The sequence below is a fragment of the Suillus fuscotomentosus genome (genome assembly GCF_016647785.1).
Source record: "Suillus fuscotomentosus strain FC203 chromosome Unknown F5891scaffold_43, whole genome shotgun sequence".
NCBI lineage: Eukaryota > Fungi > Basidiomycota > Agaricomycetes > Boletales > Suillaceae > Suillus > Suillus fuscotomentosus.
Window position 1 is genome coordinate 339870 of NW_024539555.1, and position 18352 is coordinate 358221.

Here is an 18352-nt window from a genome sequence, read left to right on the forward strand (position 1 = left end):
TGGTTGATGCTAATCCCTCCACCCTGGCAGCTTTATGCATAATGGTGCCTGCATCACATTGAGCCTTTTGTGGAACTTTGAAGCTCAGCTACATTATGCCCACACTCCGCATTTTTGGCCACCTACCGTGGGAATTACCCCACAACACCCAAAACATCACCCATTTTGGAAACCTCCACAATATCAATTATTCCCACACCCTCCCCACCTCACTGCAGCTTCACCATCACACCACAATAGCTCCCTGTTCATATATAAGTAGTAGTTTAGTATATATATGTATAATATAATATAATAAACCGCTTTTTTTGTCTATTTGTGTGCCTGTTCCTTCTCCAGGGCCCTTTTAACATATGCTAGGGTAAAGAACACTTTCGCATTTTTGCCCCTTTGGTGGGACAGTGTTCTATAATATTCAGAACATGTTTATGAGCATATATGAGTGGATTCCCATCTTTATTTCACCCCCTGAAGCGTCCTACATCAATAGATATAGCACATATGCAAGAAAACACAAAATATGTTCACATTTAATTATTTCTAGGTGGACAGACTTGAAAAAATAATTCCCAGCATCTATTTAACAATAGGAACAATGTATCAGCAGCCCAGGACCATAGGATAATACCCTGTTGCATGGTGTGCCCTCCCTCTCCTGATGGTTCACCCCCTGTGAAAAAATTTCCTGTAGGACCGGACCTTAATTGAGGTGAGGGGTTTATTTCTATGTATATTTGGAGTACATCTATCATATAGCTGGCCCAGGACACACATAGGATTCTTCTACAGGAACAAAAACATAGAAAATCTCACTTTTGACATTTTTGATGTTTTTGAATGTCTTACTCTTGTATAAATGGCCAGCCCTGCTCACATATGATCATTAGTACATTCCCACATGTGTTTTATGCCAAGGATCAGCCCTACATAGGGCGCAAACCTGATATCTGATGTACAGGGGGTATTTCTACTGATAAGAAGCCTACATAATGATCAAGCCTGTGATAAGTGATCAGATACCTTGGATACCTCTCATATGTGTCCCAGATGATATATTTGAAGTTTTAGAAAGATCCATGAAGGACTGACTGAATGACAAGTAAAATGACATATGTGTGAAAAGTGACAATTGACATATTTTTACACAAAGTCACATTTATATATGGTACAGGTCAAATTTATCATTCAAAATATGTAGGATATAGGGTAGACTACTAAATGAACCTATACTACATACTGCCCTGAGGTTAGAGGGTTGTGGAAGGAATGTAGTGTATGTCTGAGTTGACCCAGCATTAAAGTCCTACTACTGTCCAACTGATCATTTTCGATGTTTTGGGTCTTTGAACTTTCCCACAGTCAATTTCTTATCTATTTCACTTCCTCAGCACTCAATTCTTGTTGGATTGTTTTGTAAATTTAGCTATATAATAGTGAATGTATTTTAAATCTACCCCAGGTGTCTGATTATTAAATTTCGATGTTTTGAAAGTATGGGCTCCTTATCAGTAGAAATAGCAAGTATCCACACTAGCTCAAAACTCCGGCCTATTTTGAGCTGATCCTTGTCATACAAAGCAAGTATATATGATATGCTAATGATATGTGAGCAGGGCTGGCCATTTATACAAGAGTAAGACATTCAAAAACATCAAAAATGTCAAAAGTGAGATTTTCTATGTTTTTGTTCCTGTAGAAGAATCCTATGTGTGTCCTGGGCCAGCTATATGATAGATGTACTCCAAATATACATAGAAATAAACCCCTCACCTCAATTAAGGTCCGGTCCTACAGGAAATTTTTTCACAGGGGGTGAACCATCAGGAGAGGGAGGGCACACCATGCAACAGGGTATTATCCTATGGTCCTGGGCTGCTGATACATTGTTCCTATTGTTAAATAGATGCTGGGAATTATTTTTTCAAGTCTGTCCACCTAGAAATAATTAAATGTGAACATATTTTGTGTTTTCTTGCATATGTGCTATATCTATTGATGTAGGACGCTTCAGGGGGTGAAATAAAGATGGGAATCCACTCATATATGCTCATAAACATGTTCTGAATATTATAGAACACTGTCCCACCAAAGGGGCAAAAATGCGAAAGTGTTCTTTACCCTAGCATATGTTAAAAGGGCCCTGGAGAAGGAACAGGCACACAAATAGACAAAAAAAGCGGTTTATTATATTATATTATACATATATATACTAAACTACTACTTATATATGAACAGGGAGCTATTGTGGTGTGATGGTGAAGCTGCAGTGAGGTGGGGAGGGTGTGGGAATAATTGATATTGTGGAGGTTTCCAAAATGGGTGATGTTTTGGGTGTTGTGGGGTAATTCCCACGGTAGGTGGCCAAAAATGCGGAGTGTGGGCATAATGTAGCTGAGCTTCAAAGTTCCACAAAAGGCTCAATGTGATGCAGGCACCATTATGCATAAAGCTGCCAGGGTGGAGGGATTAGCATCAACCATACATAACCATGTGTCTCTTACCAGCCATAATTATGCATAAATATGACAGTATAGCCTGAAATAATAGCGCTCACCGTGAAATCATATCGTTCGATCTCTGAAACTGCTCTCCAACGTGCCGGGTAGTCAGGCCCGTGATGCTAGTATACAGGAATATAGCGACTTGTTCTTCCAACGAGACAAACTTGGAGTCAACATAACCGAAGTTACGGAGCTCAGAGATGAGCGCTTCAAAAGCATGTGCATGCATACCCAGTTCGCATCAAATGTGTTCCGGATGTCCAGTAAGAAGCTCCATAAGCCAGCCTTCACCAGAGAGAATGGATGTGTGGTACAGTTCCGGGTCTTTGGAGTAGGTAGATTGTAGTAGGGATCCTGTAGCACATATCAGGATGCTGATGAGGATTTTAGCACAGTGAAGGAGGCGTTGTTGGATCTCTGGATGTGTCATTGTAGTGAGAACAGTAGTTACAGTAATGCGCAGCAAGAGCTGGTAGAGATACAACACTTGTCAAGATCCTTAAGATTATCGATGCAATAACAGTAGTAGTACGATGCAAGCAAGGTTGAAAGTCAGCCGTTCGGGGTGGCGTGCCGACCATGCTTGCCGACTGCAAATTGATTCAACCTGACTTCACATGGGTTTCCGAACTAGCTCTTACTAGGTGCAAATACTGGGTTGGCTCCAAGGCGTGTCTGGAGTCCCGTCGAAACATTTTGCCTAATAAGGCAATGTACGTGAGCACGGTGCTCTGGCTTTCCATAGCGCACACATCTTCTCCGGGTCTGGTGATAACACCATCCGAAAATGGCGGGCGATTGATGGACAGTCGGAACTCGTCGTTCTTCAGGGTCACACCCGCGCCATTACATCCTTCTGTCTTACTCCCAATGAAAGGTATATTGTCAGCGCATCCAATGACTTCTCCATTCGCATCTGGGATCTCAAGACCAATGAGGCAGTCGGAGATCCACTCTTGCATGATGACCAACTCTTCGCTGTTATCATGTCCCGCGATGGAAAATCCATTGCGAGACTATCCAAAAAAATCTATGTATGGAACCTGGAGGCGGCACTCGAAAACATTCTGGTACGTGTGCTTTGTTATCCAATTTCCCTTCCTGACGGTTTTGGCCATCCGAGTAGGGCATAGATGCAAAGCTCAAGGCAAGTCTTCTTTGCTTCTCTTTCACACTGTATCTCACATTTCACTAGGGACGTCCAGCTCAACCGAGAGTTGTGCGCCCGCCAATCGTGAGTAACCCTACCTTTTCTCATATGTCTCGTCAGACCTTTGACCCCCGTCTTGCGTCTAATTAGCAGCCCAAAAACACAGGACTGGCAATATATGTCAGTGTACTTTCTTGTTCTTGACGTTTCGCGCCTGACACCAAGATACAGGGTAGTGATTTCTTTGGCAACGAATCAGACCACACGGCTCGTCGCGCAGCTCCTCCCACAAGCTCATCGCCCCTTATTCGTTGGCGTCGTTTTCTCAGTTCCATCCATTTCGGCACACGATCTGCAAATGCATCCCAACCAATCGACCGACAGTCCCGACACTGGAATCTCAACTTCAGGTTGTTTTCCGTAGCACATTCCACGCGCACCGTCGACGTACCTCTTGCCCAAGATGAAAATGTGAGTGACTCATCGTCCCTCCAAATTCGTTCCATTAAAATACAATGCAGAGATATGGCATTGTCCCTGAAACCGATGTGGAAGCGGCTGCAGCTATGCAACGTACGAACAGCAACCAGGCCAACAGTGCGACGCAATCAGGTCAACCAGCTGGGGCACAACCATCTCAAGCACAACCAATCCAAACGCAAGCACAAGGCTCAACTGACGAATCGGAAGATTCTGTGTATACAGGAGTGAGCTGCTGCGGATTTTTCTTTGGTCTTCGTCGTCCTGCTTCGCGTCAGTCATGAGGGATGGAATACGTGTTGCACGCCCACACTCGGTTCGACTCTCTTTCCCCGACACACATGTCTAACTCCTCTCATAATCAATATTCGCTACTGTGACTATCACCCACAGACTCGGATCCATCTTCTCGTGCACCACCTTTCCTTTGCTCTACTTTCCCTGGATCCACGCCACGTGTTGACAACACCACTGGCGAAGTTGACCCCGTTTTCTGGAATGCAGCTTTTGGTGGTGCAATGGTCTTCTGCGCGGAGAGCTTGATGTTTGCTGGAAAGGTGACCCGTTGAAACATCGGAGTTGGATTTCGTGCAGCATTGAGTACGTACTGCTCAACCCGTACACGGATTGTTCAACATGTGTTTGTAAAACCTGGATTTCCATCGATATGAGTTTACTGATTGCTTGAAACTTACCAATACGTTGATCTCCGTGCGAGGGCGTCTGTCCGATCTTCACGTTGCGACTTGTCTCAACAGCTCTTAGCATTTGCTTACGGTGAACGGTACCGGCGAATCCGCATCAAGAACATGGAGCATCCACTTCAGTGCGAAGCAGAGCTTGCTGCTGCTGAGCAAGTCATAAAATACGAAAGTCTACCTGGGAGTTTTCCAGTTTACGCCAAGGCTTGCTATGCGCTCGTTTCTTTACATGGACTCATGTTTTCGAGGGAAGCGAAACTCGTTGGAAAAGGGAAAGGGACATTCGAGTTATGGGCCATTACTCTGTGAGTTCTCTATTGCACGTTTCGTGAAGCTCATGTATGTGTAACGCCCCCACCAGTCGCGTCATATTTCGAATCAAAGTGACGCCAAAGAGAGAAGAGTTGGCGTGTGAAGGCAAGACATCTAACACGCCTCTCTTCTACCCATACTCAATCTTAGCTCCACGAATCACAGCTCTATGACAAGCAGCAAGCGAGATATGTTTATCTAAGGCTTGGTCTGTGCGTGTGAATAACAAAATTCTTTGCTGAGTAATAAGCAGTTCATTAATACTCACATCGGGGTGAACGATATTTAAAAGAGGTTTATATGTTGTACAAAATGTGAAAAAAATATTTGATATTTAAACTAACATAAAGATGGGTGCACGACTTCAAATTTTGGTGGTGTTTTGTGTGTCATCCAAAATATCAAATATTCATGACCATATTCCCACAGACAATATGTCAACAAATATAATAAATATAATCAGATTTTCCATGTCTGCTTCAATTTAAAGTTTGCTTCTTACATAAAACTTTGGAGAAAACTTGAAGTTTTGCCAAAGCTTGACATTTAAATCGAGTTTTAATGTCATGTCATCTGTAAAACTTCAAATTTTCTCCAAAGTTTTACATGGAAATTGAACTTTAAGTTGAAGCAGACATGAAAAATCTGATTATATTTCTTATGTTTGTTGACATATTGTCTGTGGGAATATGGTTGTGAATATTTGATATTTTGGATTACACACAAAACACCACCAAAATTTGAAGTCGTGCACCCATCTTTATGTTAGTTTAAATATTAAATATTGTCTTCACATTTTGTACAACATATAAACCTCTTTTAAATATCGTTCACCCCGATGTGACTACAAGTTCGACTTCCTTGGCTTCCTAATTCTCATTACCTCCTTTACTATGAATACCAACGCCAATATCAATCTTACAAACCGAGCTCATAACAGAGGCACTCGTGGTCGTGGAGGAGCCCAGCGGGGTCCTGTTGGGCAACGGGATCCTGCTGCAGGTCCTGCACGACGCACCTCTGGACTGCCGGCTAGTCCGCAGCAGGCCTCTCAAGGAGGTGAAGCCGACGAGTTACTCCGCTCTCATGAGCAAGCGCTAGAGAAAATGCGAGGTGAGGTTGGCATTCGGTATGACCGTCCTATCCGTCCAGGGTTCGGTACCCTCGGAGAACCGGTCACACTGGTTGCCAACTTCTTCGCAGTGAAGATCTTAAAGTCACTTATTTATACGTATCGTGTCAAAGTGGAACCAACCAGGAACGCCAAAGACGTTCAGCGTCGTCTCCTGCTGCTACTCGAGCAGAGTAATAACCAGGCTTGGCAAAGTGTCAAGTCCTTCGTGGCATTCGATGGAAGGGAGACGCTGGTATCTACCAAGGAGCTGCCCCAGCCTATGCAGATTTCTGTGAGGTTCTTCGAGGAAGGACAGACGCTTGGTCCCAACTTGCCAGAATATACCGTCTCTCTCGAATTACTCCGTAAATTGGATATTAGCAAATTCAAGCAGTAAGTACCGAGCCAAGAGACGTGACCTACTGTCTCAATTTTGTTGTCCAGATATTTGCACTGTGACGTCGATATCAATGATAACTACGACATTTCCCCGCTCATATCTGCATACAACATCGTTCTTCAGCAACATGCATCGTCGACCGCAATCCGAGTAGGAAACAGTCGCTACTTTCGGGTTTCTGGGCTTCAAGGCAAATGAGCTCTCGCCTGGGCTTACCGGCTTGGAGGCATTCAGAGGCTTCTTCTTGTCCGCAAGGCCCGTTTTCGGAGAGTTGATGATCAATGTTGGTGTATGTATGACACCGTTCTACAAGCACGCACGATTGGATTCAGCATATGAAGAATTTGCGGGTCTTTCCAAGGGCGCAACTCTGCAGCGGTTTGCTCAGAATGTCAAAGTGACCACCACGTATCTCGGTTACACCAAGCGCCGCACGTTGTTACGGATCACACCGTTGTCCGCAGAGAAAACCACATTTGTGAAGGATGGACGTCAAGTTTCAGTCGCCGAGCATTTTCAGAATGGTATTGTCGTCATTTAGTTGCCAGCCTCTGTTCATCAAGCTGATCCTGAAGCATTAGCACACGATATATTACTGAAACGTCCAGATCTCCCAGTCGCTGACCTCGGGACAGCGGGAAGGTCGAATTATGTTCCACTGGAGCTGTGTGTGATTGAATCACAGCCATTCAGAGGTCTTCTTAACGATAGAGAGACCACGAACATGCTGAATCATGCATGCAAGCCGCCGGCTGCTAACTTCGACGAAATAATCAGCAAAGGACTGCCCTCGCTTGCTTTGACTGAACCTAAGGCAAGCATTCTAGATGAGTTTGGCATATCGATCAGCAAAACGATGACCGACGTTCCTGGACGAGAGCTCCCTCCGCCCAAACGTCTACAATACCATTCCGGTTCTCCTTCCGTGCAGCCGGCAAAAGGGAGTTGGAACCTCACGAATGTGAAATTCCACACTGGAGCTTCCGTTACCAAATGGGCAGTTGTAGTCTTGTCTGATGGGTATTCCAATCCCAGTGATGAAGACGTGTCCAAAGTGTGGACAGGGTTCAGAGAAGGTTGTAAGAGGTCAGGAATGGCGTTCGCAAACCAAGCCCCGACTGTTGCAATGCCCCAATTGCCCCGACTGTTTCAGGACAATGATCGGTCGAAGGGTTTAATGGAAATCAAGCGCACGATCCAGAACCTTGTCAGGAATAATCCAATGTTTCTACTGGTCCTCCTACCTTTCCGTGACACGAAGTTATACCCCGGTGTCAAACGCATCTGTGATGTCGAGCTCGGGATACATTCTGTCACGATTGTCCTGAACAAGGTCCTGAAAAACAAGGGCCCACAGCAGTACTATGCCAACGTCGCCCTGAAGCTCAACCAGAAACTCGGGGGCATTAATCATATGCTCGACGTTGAAAGCACGCGCTGGCTCACTACGAAGAGCACGATGCTCGTGGGCATGGATGTTACCCACCCTGGACCTGGCAGCAAGCCAGGCACTCCATCCATCGCTGCAGTCATCGCCACTATTGATGAGTCTTTCGCGCAATGCCCTGCAAGTTTGAGGTGCCAGAAGTCAAAGAAAGAGGTATATTGCTCTAACAAATCATTTTCTTACCTTCGTATAGCTGATTGACGCCTACAGATGATAGACGACTTGACGGAGATGATGCTAGAGCGACTGAGAGCGTACAAGAAGAGGAGTGGTTCCCTCCCAGAGAGGATAATCGTCTACAGAGATGGCGTCTCAGAGGTAAGTCAATAATCCTTCCGCCTTATACTTTTGAGTAGGATTCTCACCCACAACCTAGGGTCAATTCGACACAGTGCTCGAGCGAGGCTCTGAGAAGGACAAGATTCTCGATGCCTTCAAGGCCATCCACAAAGAAACCAAGGATCTTGTCGAGTACCGGCCCCACCTCAGTATTATCATTTGTGGGAAACGGCACCACGCTCGCTTCAGGCCGAAAGACCAGAAGAATCAGAGCCGAAACGGAAACACACGCCCTGGAACAGTCGTCGATAGACGCATCACTGCCATGTAAGTCTTCATAGACCTGTGAAACGGAAGTCAGCTCATATTCTTGTCTCTACCAGTTATGATTTCGACTTTTATCTGCAAGCTCATGATGGGATCAAGGGCCATGCGCGACCTACTCACTACACAGTTATCTACGACGAGAGTGGTTTTAGTGCCGATGTTATACAGCAGGGCACACACACTGCGAGTTACTTATATGCCCGCGCCACCAAGGCGGTGAGCCTTGTACCCCTTGCGTATTATGCTGACCTGGCATGCGAGCGGGCGCGGTGTTACCTTGATGGATTCTTAAACTCGGAGCAGCTTTCTGCACCTAGTCGGAAGGGAGAGGGTAAAGGTAAAGGTAAAGGTAAAGGTAAAGGTAAAGGAAAGGCCATGGCGGCAGACGAAAGGGAGGCTGCCGAGCAACGTGTTTATGACGCTGCTCTTCAAGCATGGGGCCAAGGCGTTCATAACAATCTGAAGGAGACGATGTTTTATATCTGAAGAGATAGCACAGACAATTTGTATCTGCAGAACGTATTTGATCTTCAAGATCGTGAGAAATGAAACAAAGTGTCGCCTGGTATGGGCAGCATTACTAAATTTCGCTGTTCAAACGTTCACCTTGATCAAGGCTCACACGTGCAGCATCCTCAATTATTCAAAGTCTTACAGAATTTTATTCGTACCTTTGTGCTAGATGCGATGTCAAACGGACCTCGATCTCTTCATCCAGACCATGCAGCTGTCACTTGACACTCAAAATACTAATGCCACCTACTACTAGTCATAATGCATGCCTGCACCTTCGCGTGCACAGATTTATCGTTCGGTCTCAACCTCCGACCTCCGGTCTCGGTTTTCATTTCAGTTATCTACGACCTCGAAGATCGCATCTCTGGTACGATAATAAACTTATTCCTCTGCACTTTCTCAATTCGTCTTCAGGTTTTCCCTTCCAGCTAGGTCTCAACACTGTTACCAATGGAGCAATCAATAACGGCGTGTTTGGCGCGTGATGACGTTCAAATTCCGAGTCCGAACATAATAGAACTGCCATCTGGGACTTCGCTTTCGGCAGATACTTAGGGGTTCACGTGAGGTATGATATTCGTTCTCTTTATGCATCCTTGGTCCAAACTTTAACTTAGTGATCTCTGCGTAATAGCTCCAGGATCGGTCTCAAGAAGGCACTTGAACATGGTTCAAGACGTGAGGCCCAGGACCTGTAAAATGGAACCGATATTAACGACTATCTGTCGACGTAAAATACTCGACCGTGGGGGGATTTCGATGAATACGAACTTTCCGAACGCATTATGCATTATCTTATGATTGGAATACAGTTCATCGCGATTACGAGGAAGCCGCTATGGAGGTGCTTCGTGAGAGCTGATCGTCGTTGAATCGATCTTCATGTGCTACTTCCTGGAATCAATTCAGAGGTAGCTTGTCCTTACCCAGATGATTATCCAACTTCTAAAAGAGAAATTTCTGATAGAAAGATAGAATGCTTTGTCTACCGACTTCATCTGGAGGTGCGCATCATCAACCCGATACTCCAACAATCAAATTCTCCTAAGGCGACGTTGCCAGTCTTGTCCTCGAGTCCGGCTAGTATCGCGGAGAGATCATCATCTAGCACAGAGAAACTGATTCAAGAATGTCTCACTTAACACGCCAACTCCAAGTCGACTCGCTTCATCTTTAATGACCCTCAGCGGCTCCACCCACAATAACCTCGTGTTTAATCCATTAGGCTCCAAGTGACCACTCATTCTCCATAACCCCAATTTCTCAATGGAAATCTCACGCCGCAGGGAAGCACATCTGCCTAACACAGTGTCCAAGAAGGCCATGACTAGTTTTACTATTCAGAGTGTCGATGGTATCTCAAGGTTTTTTTGGCATTAGATCGAGTTCTTTGGGGTCAGTGGTTGGACATGTTTTGTCATATGTATCTTTCCTGCGTATTTAAAGGTTCTCGAGACTCACTAAACAATCCAGCTTCCTCACATTTCTTGCTTGAATCCATCTACTGCACTTTATACGATGGCCTACCAGTCCAATCTTACTTCCGATGAGGTGCATGGCACCAGAGCGCCACTGTGAGGATTGCTTTGTTGCGTGAAAGCTGTATGGCGCTGATCGCAGTCGACTCAGGGATATCATGTTCCTCCAAGATGCTACAGAGACTCAACAGCCGTATATCAACGCTGCGCGCAACGGGATCACCCAGATTTGCAATACTCTTTTATCTGGGGGAAAATTCGCTCAGCAAGACCTCAGATTTGGTCTCATTGCCTTCCGCGATCATCCTCCTCAAGAGCAAAGCTTCATCCTCCAGGAATACCCTTTCACGTCTGACGTAGAAAGCTTTGCATCTAATTTAGCCAGCGTAACAGCCGAAGGCGGCGGAGATGATCCTGATTGTCAAAGCGATGCTTTGGACGCTGCCAACAGGGCTGACTGGAGGGACGGAGCGACAAAGGTTGTGGTGATGATAACCGATTCACCCCCGCATGGAATCGGAGAGGACGGTGACGGCTTCCCTGAAGGGTCTCCACTTCGTAAATCATCTTCTTGTTCTTCAGTCGTAATGGATCAATGACTAATGCCAAATTAGAAATTGACCCGCTCTGTGTCGCAACGAGCATGGGAAGAGCTGGCATCACTCTGGTATGTCGAGCATTTCACATCTTGTGCTAGGGTCTAATGTCAACACAGTATGTGATTGCATGCGAGCCTACTCTGAGCCAGAATTACAAGGTGAGATCATTTTCTCTATACTGCCGTGTCAGATGCATTTTTGATCATTTGCGCAGGGAGCGCGTGATTTCTATCAAGGATTGGCTAGGAAAACGGGGTAAGACGATCATAGCTTTCGATCATACATTAATAGATTAACTGTTTGTAATAGAGGGAGAGTGCTCAACCTCAACGAGCTCAGCGTGCTGCCCACTCTCATCGCCGGCTCTGCTTTAGAAGCAGTTGACAGCGAGATTTTCGTTGCCAGGCATCAAGCTGAAGTTCGCAGCATGGCGAACAAAGAAAACATCAGCGCCAGCGAAATCTCTCTTAGACTACACAAGAACCTCGTGACTGCAGGCATCCAACACAGCACTCTCGTTGTCGATAACGTGTACCACGAGAACTTCGTGGCTGCAGGCATCCAACACAGCACCCACGTTGTCGATAATATGCATGGACAGTGTGCCCAAGGAGATCAGAATGTCGACATCTGGTTTAATGCTGAGAATCTCGCCGAAGCGAGGAACAAGATCCAGCAGGTAAAATTTCGATGAACTTCGTATTCTTAATTCTCATAACTCCGTCCAGGTTGGAGGCATTCTCGAAAGGTGCCAGGCCCACGGGACACCGGCAGAACAATCAGCTGCTGTAGAGACGCAGCCTATCAGCTTGGTCCAGGTAATTGTTACCTCATTCATATCGAAGTTTGTAGTGACCCCTTTTACAAGGTCGAGAACGTCCTCCAGAAGTGTCTTGTGAGAGTCTGAGGATTATGAATTGGAAGACTATGTCGTTTTTGCGCACTGATATGTACTTGTATTACCCGGCTGGAGTTACGTGCCGTCACGGAAAATATCATTGAATTGAAGGCTCTCTGCGGAGCTATGATGTACATCGTTCACTTGTGTACTTTGTGCAGACGCCAAATCTACCTCAAAATTTTCATTGGATATCAGTTAGACCCGAAAATCTTCGGGTCTTCCAATCTCGTTCACACGTGTACAGGTTATGTACGTATGTACATATGAGCTGGACTCGAGACCGAGGGCAGCAGCCAGAAAAACGAATCTTCCTTTGTGATCTCAAATCTGAACTGGTGTCTCCTGGCATATTGACTCTTATTTATCACCTGATCAGTGATCCGAAAAAACTTGTATCGCCTCTGGGTCCGATTCAACTTCACGGTGATGGTTCCAGAGTTAAGTATATGACGAGACTGCAAAATTTTGATCAAACATGTACAACCCAGACCGACATTAGTAGTATATGATATGACAGTAATATCAAAATACGATTTCGGATTATTGTCATATCATATACTACTTAATCATGTCAAACTTGAAACTACCAGTCTAGCGGCAGCGAGTGGATCGACTTGGTACGAAGTGGGAGATCAACTTCTCTGTGCTAGATGATGATCTTTCTTCCATACTAACCGGATCTCGAGGATAAGACTGGCGGCGTCTCCTTGGGAGAATTTCGATCGTTGGAGTATCGAGTCGATATGATGCGCGTCTGGTACCTTCAATTTGTTGTATCGAATGAGGTTGGAAGACAAGAACATTCCATCTATCCATCAGGGATTTTACTTTGGGAGTCGGACAACAATCGTGAGCCGGGTAAGACAAGCCAGCTCTGGGTTTGGATTGATTCTGGGCAATCGCACATGATGATCTGTTCAACGATGATCAACTATCATGAAGCAGATGAGAGACCCTTCCATAGCGGCTTCCTCGTAATCGCGACGAACCATATTCCAATATATCCCAAGATGAAGAAGATGATGCTTGATGCGCTCGAAAAGTTCGTATTCGCAAGATGTCGAGTATTTTACGTCGACAGATAGTCGTTAATATCGGTTCCATTTTACAGGCCATGGGCCTCACGTCTCAGGTCATGTTCAGGTGCCTTCTTGAGACCGATCCTGGAGCTATTACGCAGAGATCACTGCTTTAAAGTTTGGACCAAGAAGCATAAAGAGAACGAATACCATGCCTCATGTGAACCCCTAAGTACCTGCCGAAGGCGAAGTCCTATATCACAGTTCTATTATGTTCTGACCCGGAATTTGAACGTCTGTAAGCGCTAAATACGCCGTTATCGATTTCTCCATCGGTAACAAGTGTTGAGAGCTAGCTAGAAGGGAAAGACGAATTGAGAAAGTGCAAGTAAAGTTGTTGTCGTACCAGAGACGCGATCTTCCAGGTCGTAGATAACTGAAATGAAAAACAAGATCGGACGTCGAGACCGAAAGATAGATATGTGCGAAGGTGTGGCGATGAAAGATTTGGATGAAGAGATCGCCGAGGTCCGTCCGTAGCCTACACCTCCTTTCGAAGTAGTTTTGTTAGTAAGACTGGTTGTGTCTGGTCCATTACGCGAAGAGAGGGGGACAGAAGCAGAACTCCAGACTCGCGTCTCAGATGACATCCCTAAAGAGTATGGAGAAAATTGGTTCACGGCGTTTTACCGCCCAAAAAGTCGTAAGTTAGTACTACGTAACTTTTAACTTATGTAATCGAACAGTCTTGTTTCAAATATGTTCTTCAAGTTAGCGCGCAAGGAGCGCTCCAAAAGGAGGAAATTCAGCCTCACTAGCATGGACAACCAAGTCAGATCCCAATGTTAGGCATATATCCTTTCCCCATACAATCCAAAGAACTGGGATAACCGACTCTTCCTCCACGCAAGCAAGGAAGAATGGCATCGTTTAAGGCGGGGCCTCATATGAGTACTTCGTATCGGATGGCATCGTGGTGCTTTGGTTACTACAGGAATGGGCGGGCCTGGTTATCGGCTTTGACTCGGAGGTACGTAAAAAATTTTGCATCAATAGATATTCTGAACCTGAGTACCTCATGGGTACCACGTAATTGATGATGAGCCAGACTCACGAATCTAAATCAAGCTCTGGTTTCTCGACAACGTGATAGAGGTCGGCCAGTGAAATCATGTAGTCTCCATCCATGTGAGTGCAGGTATGCATCCAATGATCGAAGCCCTCACACAGATTCAGGCGGTGAACATGATACTGTCAGAAAAGCTGAAAGATGGAGAGTCCAAATAGTCAAAGGCAAGAAGGCTTATATCTCAGAGTTTCAGCGTGCTTCACTTTGAGACAGAACGATCCAAATGCTAACTTAGCACGCCTCTTTTGATAACAACTTGAAGGGGTCGCAGTTAAACCAGTGCTGGGCGCTACTACAGCTGCCATCAACCCTGTAAAAACCTAATTCCCATCGACCTGGCGGAGATCCTTGGAACTATCACGAACATTTTCTCATTGTGCAGGTAGTCCCTTCCTTATCCGATCCTTAGGTCCGTACAGTCAGTGATCAAGAACGAGTCTGATTCCTTCTCGATACCAAAACATTTTTTTACTAACTTGAAGGCGACTAAAGCGCGCTATCTTGCAGCTTAACAACTGTTATCTCTATCTTGCGTTCAGTACGTATTCTGATACAGAGTTTCATCGCTGACATACCCGGACCCCTCATTTACGTCACTTTCCTTTCTCAGCTAATCTCCAACAACAGTACTGGGTCGCCTCGACACCGTTTAAGTCGCAACTTCTCGTTCTCGCAACAACCGCTCCCAAGTTCGGGATCTTCCCACACGACTCCCAAATGCATGGAGTGTCAGTGATCGCGGAGTCGAACATGACTTGTGCACTAAGAGGACCAACAGCCATAAATGCCAGGAGAATGATCGCCAAGGGATTCATCTAGACCTTCGGTGTCATCAGTTGGATTTACAGGTTGGCGAGGTGAGCCTTACAGGTGAAAAGTGTGAGATATTTAAGCTAAGTGCAGGTTTGTTCTTTTGTTGGATATTCGTCAGTTTTGTGCTCATCCATTTTATAACGTTCGCTGGTTAAAATATTAATCCCTAAGTTCGAAAACAGCAACTACGCCTAGCAGTCTCCCCCTCACGCCAAGACAGTCGTCTCATACAAATGTCTCTACATCGTAATACTGCCGGATCTCTTTATCACTGGATACTTACGCAAGGGTTGAGGCTAAATCAAGAGCCAGGCCGGGTGGAGTATCAATGTACAGTAAATCTTTACTATGAAATAACACATTTTCAAACTTTAAATCGAGCCGCGGTGTAACCACCTGCTGATCTTTTTGGAGGTCAGAGAACAGCGGAGGCAGAATTTTTATCCCAGCGATCGTAGCACTCCTCGTTGAATCATCACTGCCTGCTACCTCCCATCGCCTAATGCTCTGCACTGGGACATATCATTGTAATGTCTGTCCCGAAGCTAACGGTTATTCATAGCTGTTTCTGTTATTCGCTGTGGTGCATCAATCAATGGTCTACATGATGAATCATTTTGTATCTTATTTTACGCCTTGAGTGGTCTCGGTGCTGCTGTGACACCCATAGCAGCCAGATAAATCCATGTGTGTTTCATATCAATGTCCTTCAAGTCATTTGAGCCTGCGAGGGGCACTCCAAAAGGAGGAAATTCAGGACACTTAGCCTCGACGAATGTATCACTAGTGTGGATAATTAAGTCGGGTGGTGCATCTCGATATCCTTCCAGAGGGATATCATTCCTCATAGATACAGACACACATTCTCCCCTCAAACCGACTGCAGCGAATGGTTTCACAAGATCCATGAGTTGATAGCTCAGCGCTCTGACAGCACTGTGGCCTGATGCATATTCAACATACGGGGACATCGATGCATAAAACTGTACAATGGGTACAAATGGAAGTGACCTATAGCTCTAGCAATCCCAGGCCTCCCTTCTCCAAGCACCAATCCACGCCATGACAAAATACAAGCACCCTGCAGGTAACATGCAGACCTTTGCAACGACACCCCAATCCCACCGGCGTCCAACCAATTTGCGTGTCTCCTCTCCCTTCAGTTTTACATGGGGCCGTAGACGATCAGGGACGGCCGACACGCGGATACCTGTATCTGACGGGAGAAGGTTGCTCGTCACCCATATTTGGATGCTGCGAGAAATGCACGTCGTCGTCCCTATGACAGCCCAGCACACATCCGGACGTATTGTGGTCCAACGTAGCAATGTGCTGTCCAAGATATTTAATGTGGAGAATGCGACATCGACATTTAAACCTAATCCGCCAAGGATCTCGAGCGTAAAGTGGGTTGCAGGCCAACAAATGGCCTGCAAAGCGAGAAGACGTATGAGCGTGGATAAAGGGGGATAGTAGGCACGCCACCGGTGAAGGAGTCCGGTTGTTAACTGGAGGCATTGATGCGCCGTCAGTAACGCCTGTAGATGATAAAAACATCAACCGGGAGGCTGACCACCCCAAAGAGATAACCTTACCCAAAGCACTGCCAGAAAATAATCAGCTCTGTCCGGCAGAGCGATGCGACCCCAACTATCATGCTCTCGATGAATTCGAGAGCACGAACCGGGAGCGAATTGTCCCAAATACAAACCTGGAGGTTTCCACACACACCAGGCATTTATGAGCGCGCCTAATAAAGCAGGGACGACAGACAGGAGTCGTGATGCATCAAAAAGTAGAGTTGTCAGAGTGCTTGGTGGAACTAATGGATCTGAGGCAGGTAGGATACGCGTCGTCGGAAGATGTCGTGGCTGCAAATACGTATCCAAGTAAGAAAGGTGTGATGCATATGCCGATCAATACCCACAGGTTCGTCGGCCTCAGTCTCTGTTTCACCAGCACCTAATTGTCCTGGAGCAGTTGTTATCTGCTCCGACTTGGGCCTCCGCCAGCCAATGCCCACGCTTAGGACTGCACGAAACCCGCTCGCTCGTGAATCCTTGACTGATCGTGTATTAGTGTGACGGTGTATGTCTTGATTACTTCGAGTGCGTCTAGCAGTGTATATAACATTAGTCGTGTCTTCCTCATCATCTGCACTCAATTCCTCGTCACGATTCTCAAAGAGCAAGTCACGTTCCCGTGGACGGTGGTGATTGCGCATTGGATATATTGGCGCAGTAGAAACGACAAAATCTTGCGAAGATTTTCGTGGTGATGACGGCGGTGTAGACACTGCGGAAGGACGTGTCTGAGAGGAGTGTGCACCAGTGTCTGCAGGGGTAAGCAAGTCGCACAAAGGTATGTATGGTGGTTTGCAGCACGATGTAGTCCGCGATGAAGATAAGGACGAAGAAGATGAAGATGACCACGAAGATGAAGAAGATGAGCTTAGGCCAGGTGTGCCGGAAGCTGGGGTTAGCCTCAAGGTATGCGACCGTCGTCTTGAGCGAGCCTTGCTTGTCGCAAGACTCGGCGTGGTCGATACTGGCATCATCACATTCAATAGTGAACTCAAATGCTGCTGATAAGAAGTGAAACTCACAGCAAAATCCTTATATCACGCTTCCACTGTTTGTCTGACGTCGACGTTAACTTGAGACAATTTTTGTTCTTGAAATTGCTGTATTAGGTATTTCTTCGGCGGATGCCACCTGAATCAGTGTCAAAACACTTTTTTACTGTTTCAGCTACTCCCTCGTGTCAATGTCTATCATGCTGCGGTCTCCTACTCTTCTGCAGCTTTCGGTCACACTTTAATTCTGTCGGGCGTTCGCATGTGAGTTCTAAGATTAAACTAGAAGGCTGATACAAAACCGAAATACACGTGCTGGAGAACATCAACAAGCAACTATGCAATATAAATATACGCATGCGAGAGTCAACGCTTCTTCATGGCCAACCGCTGCACTTTCAATGAGTCAGGCTTCATATCGAACTCAGCTGCGACCTCGCTTCAAAGCTCACAGCCAAAGCCGCGTATATGGCAATCCCTCTAGTATGGTATGGGATAAGACTGACTCTGATTGAATCCACCTGCGTGCTGGGCTGAATCCTGAGGGAAAGGTGCGTCTAGCATGAGGCTAACGCCCAGTCGATCACTTACTAGCCCCTGGACAGCACAGG

The 18352-nt window shown here is 45.9% G+C and overlaps 3 protein-coding genes across 3 annotated transcripts; 2 read left to right on the forward strand and 1 right to left on the reverse strand.

Annotated features, from left to right (window-relative positions):
- Nucleotides 1-6250: 6250 nt before the first annotated feature.
- F5891DRAFT_956497 (ribonuclease H-like domain-containing protein) lies at nucleotides 6251-9197 on the forward strand (the record flags this gene model as incomplete). Its single annotated transcript, XM_041375413.1, is given in 8 exon segments — nucleotides 6251-6651; nucleotides 6703-6832; nucleotides 6849-7182; nucleotides 7240-8258; nucleotides 8316-8423; nucleotides 8482-8711; nucleotides 8768-9060; nucleotides 9097-9197. The coding sequence occupies 8 exon segments, from the start codon at nucleotides 6251-6253 to the stop codon at nucleotides 9195-9197; spliced, it is 2616 nt and encodes an 871-aa protein (XP_041223459.1).
- A 1452-nt stretch (nucleotides 9198-10649) lies between these two features.
- F5891DRAFT_508716 (uncharacterized protein) lies at nucleotides 10650-12244 on the forward strand. Its single transcript, XM_041372077.1, has 8 exons — nucleotides 10650-10801; nucleotides 10857-11263; nucleotides 11320-11372; nucleotides 11421-11462; nucleotides 11519-11559; nucleotides 11614-11983; nucleotides 12033-12122; nucleotides 12173-12244. The coding sequence occupies exons 1-8, from the start codon at nucleotides 10746-10748 to the stop codon at nucleotides 12209-12211; spliced, it is 1098 nt and encodes a 365-aa protein (XP_041223460.1). The 5' UTR covers nucleotides 10650-10745; the 3' UTR covers nucleotides 12212-12244.
- A 3833-nt stretch (nucleotides 12245-16077) lies between these two features.
- Nucleotides 16078-17823, reverse strand: F5891DRAFT_1046561 (uncharacterized protein). Its single transcript, XM_041362302.1, has 4 exons — nucleotides 17772-17823; nucleotides 17094-17713; nucleotides 16762-17037; nucleotides 16078-16704 (listed from the first exon to the last, which is right to left on the reverse strand). Exons 2-4 carry the CDS (start codon nucleotides 17388-17390, stop codon nucleotides 16186-16188), a joined length of 1092 nt encoding a protein of 363 aa, XP_041223461.1. The 5' UTR covers nucleotides 17391-17713; nucleotides 17772-17823; the 3' UTR covers nucleotides 16078-16185.
- Between the last annotated feature and the right edge of the window lie 529 nt (nucleotides 17824-18352).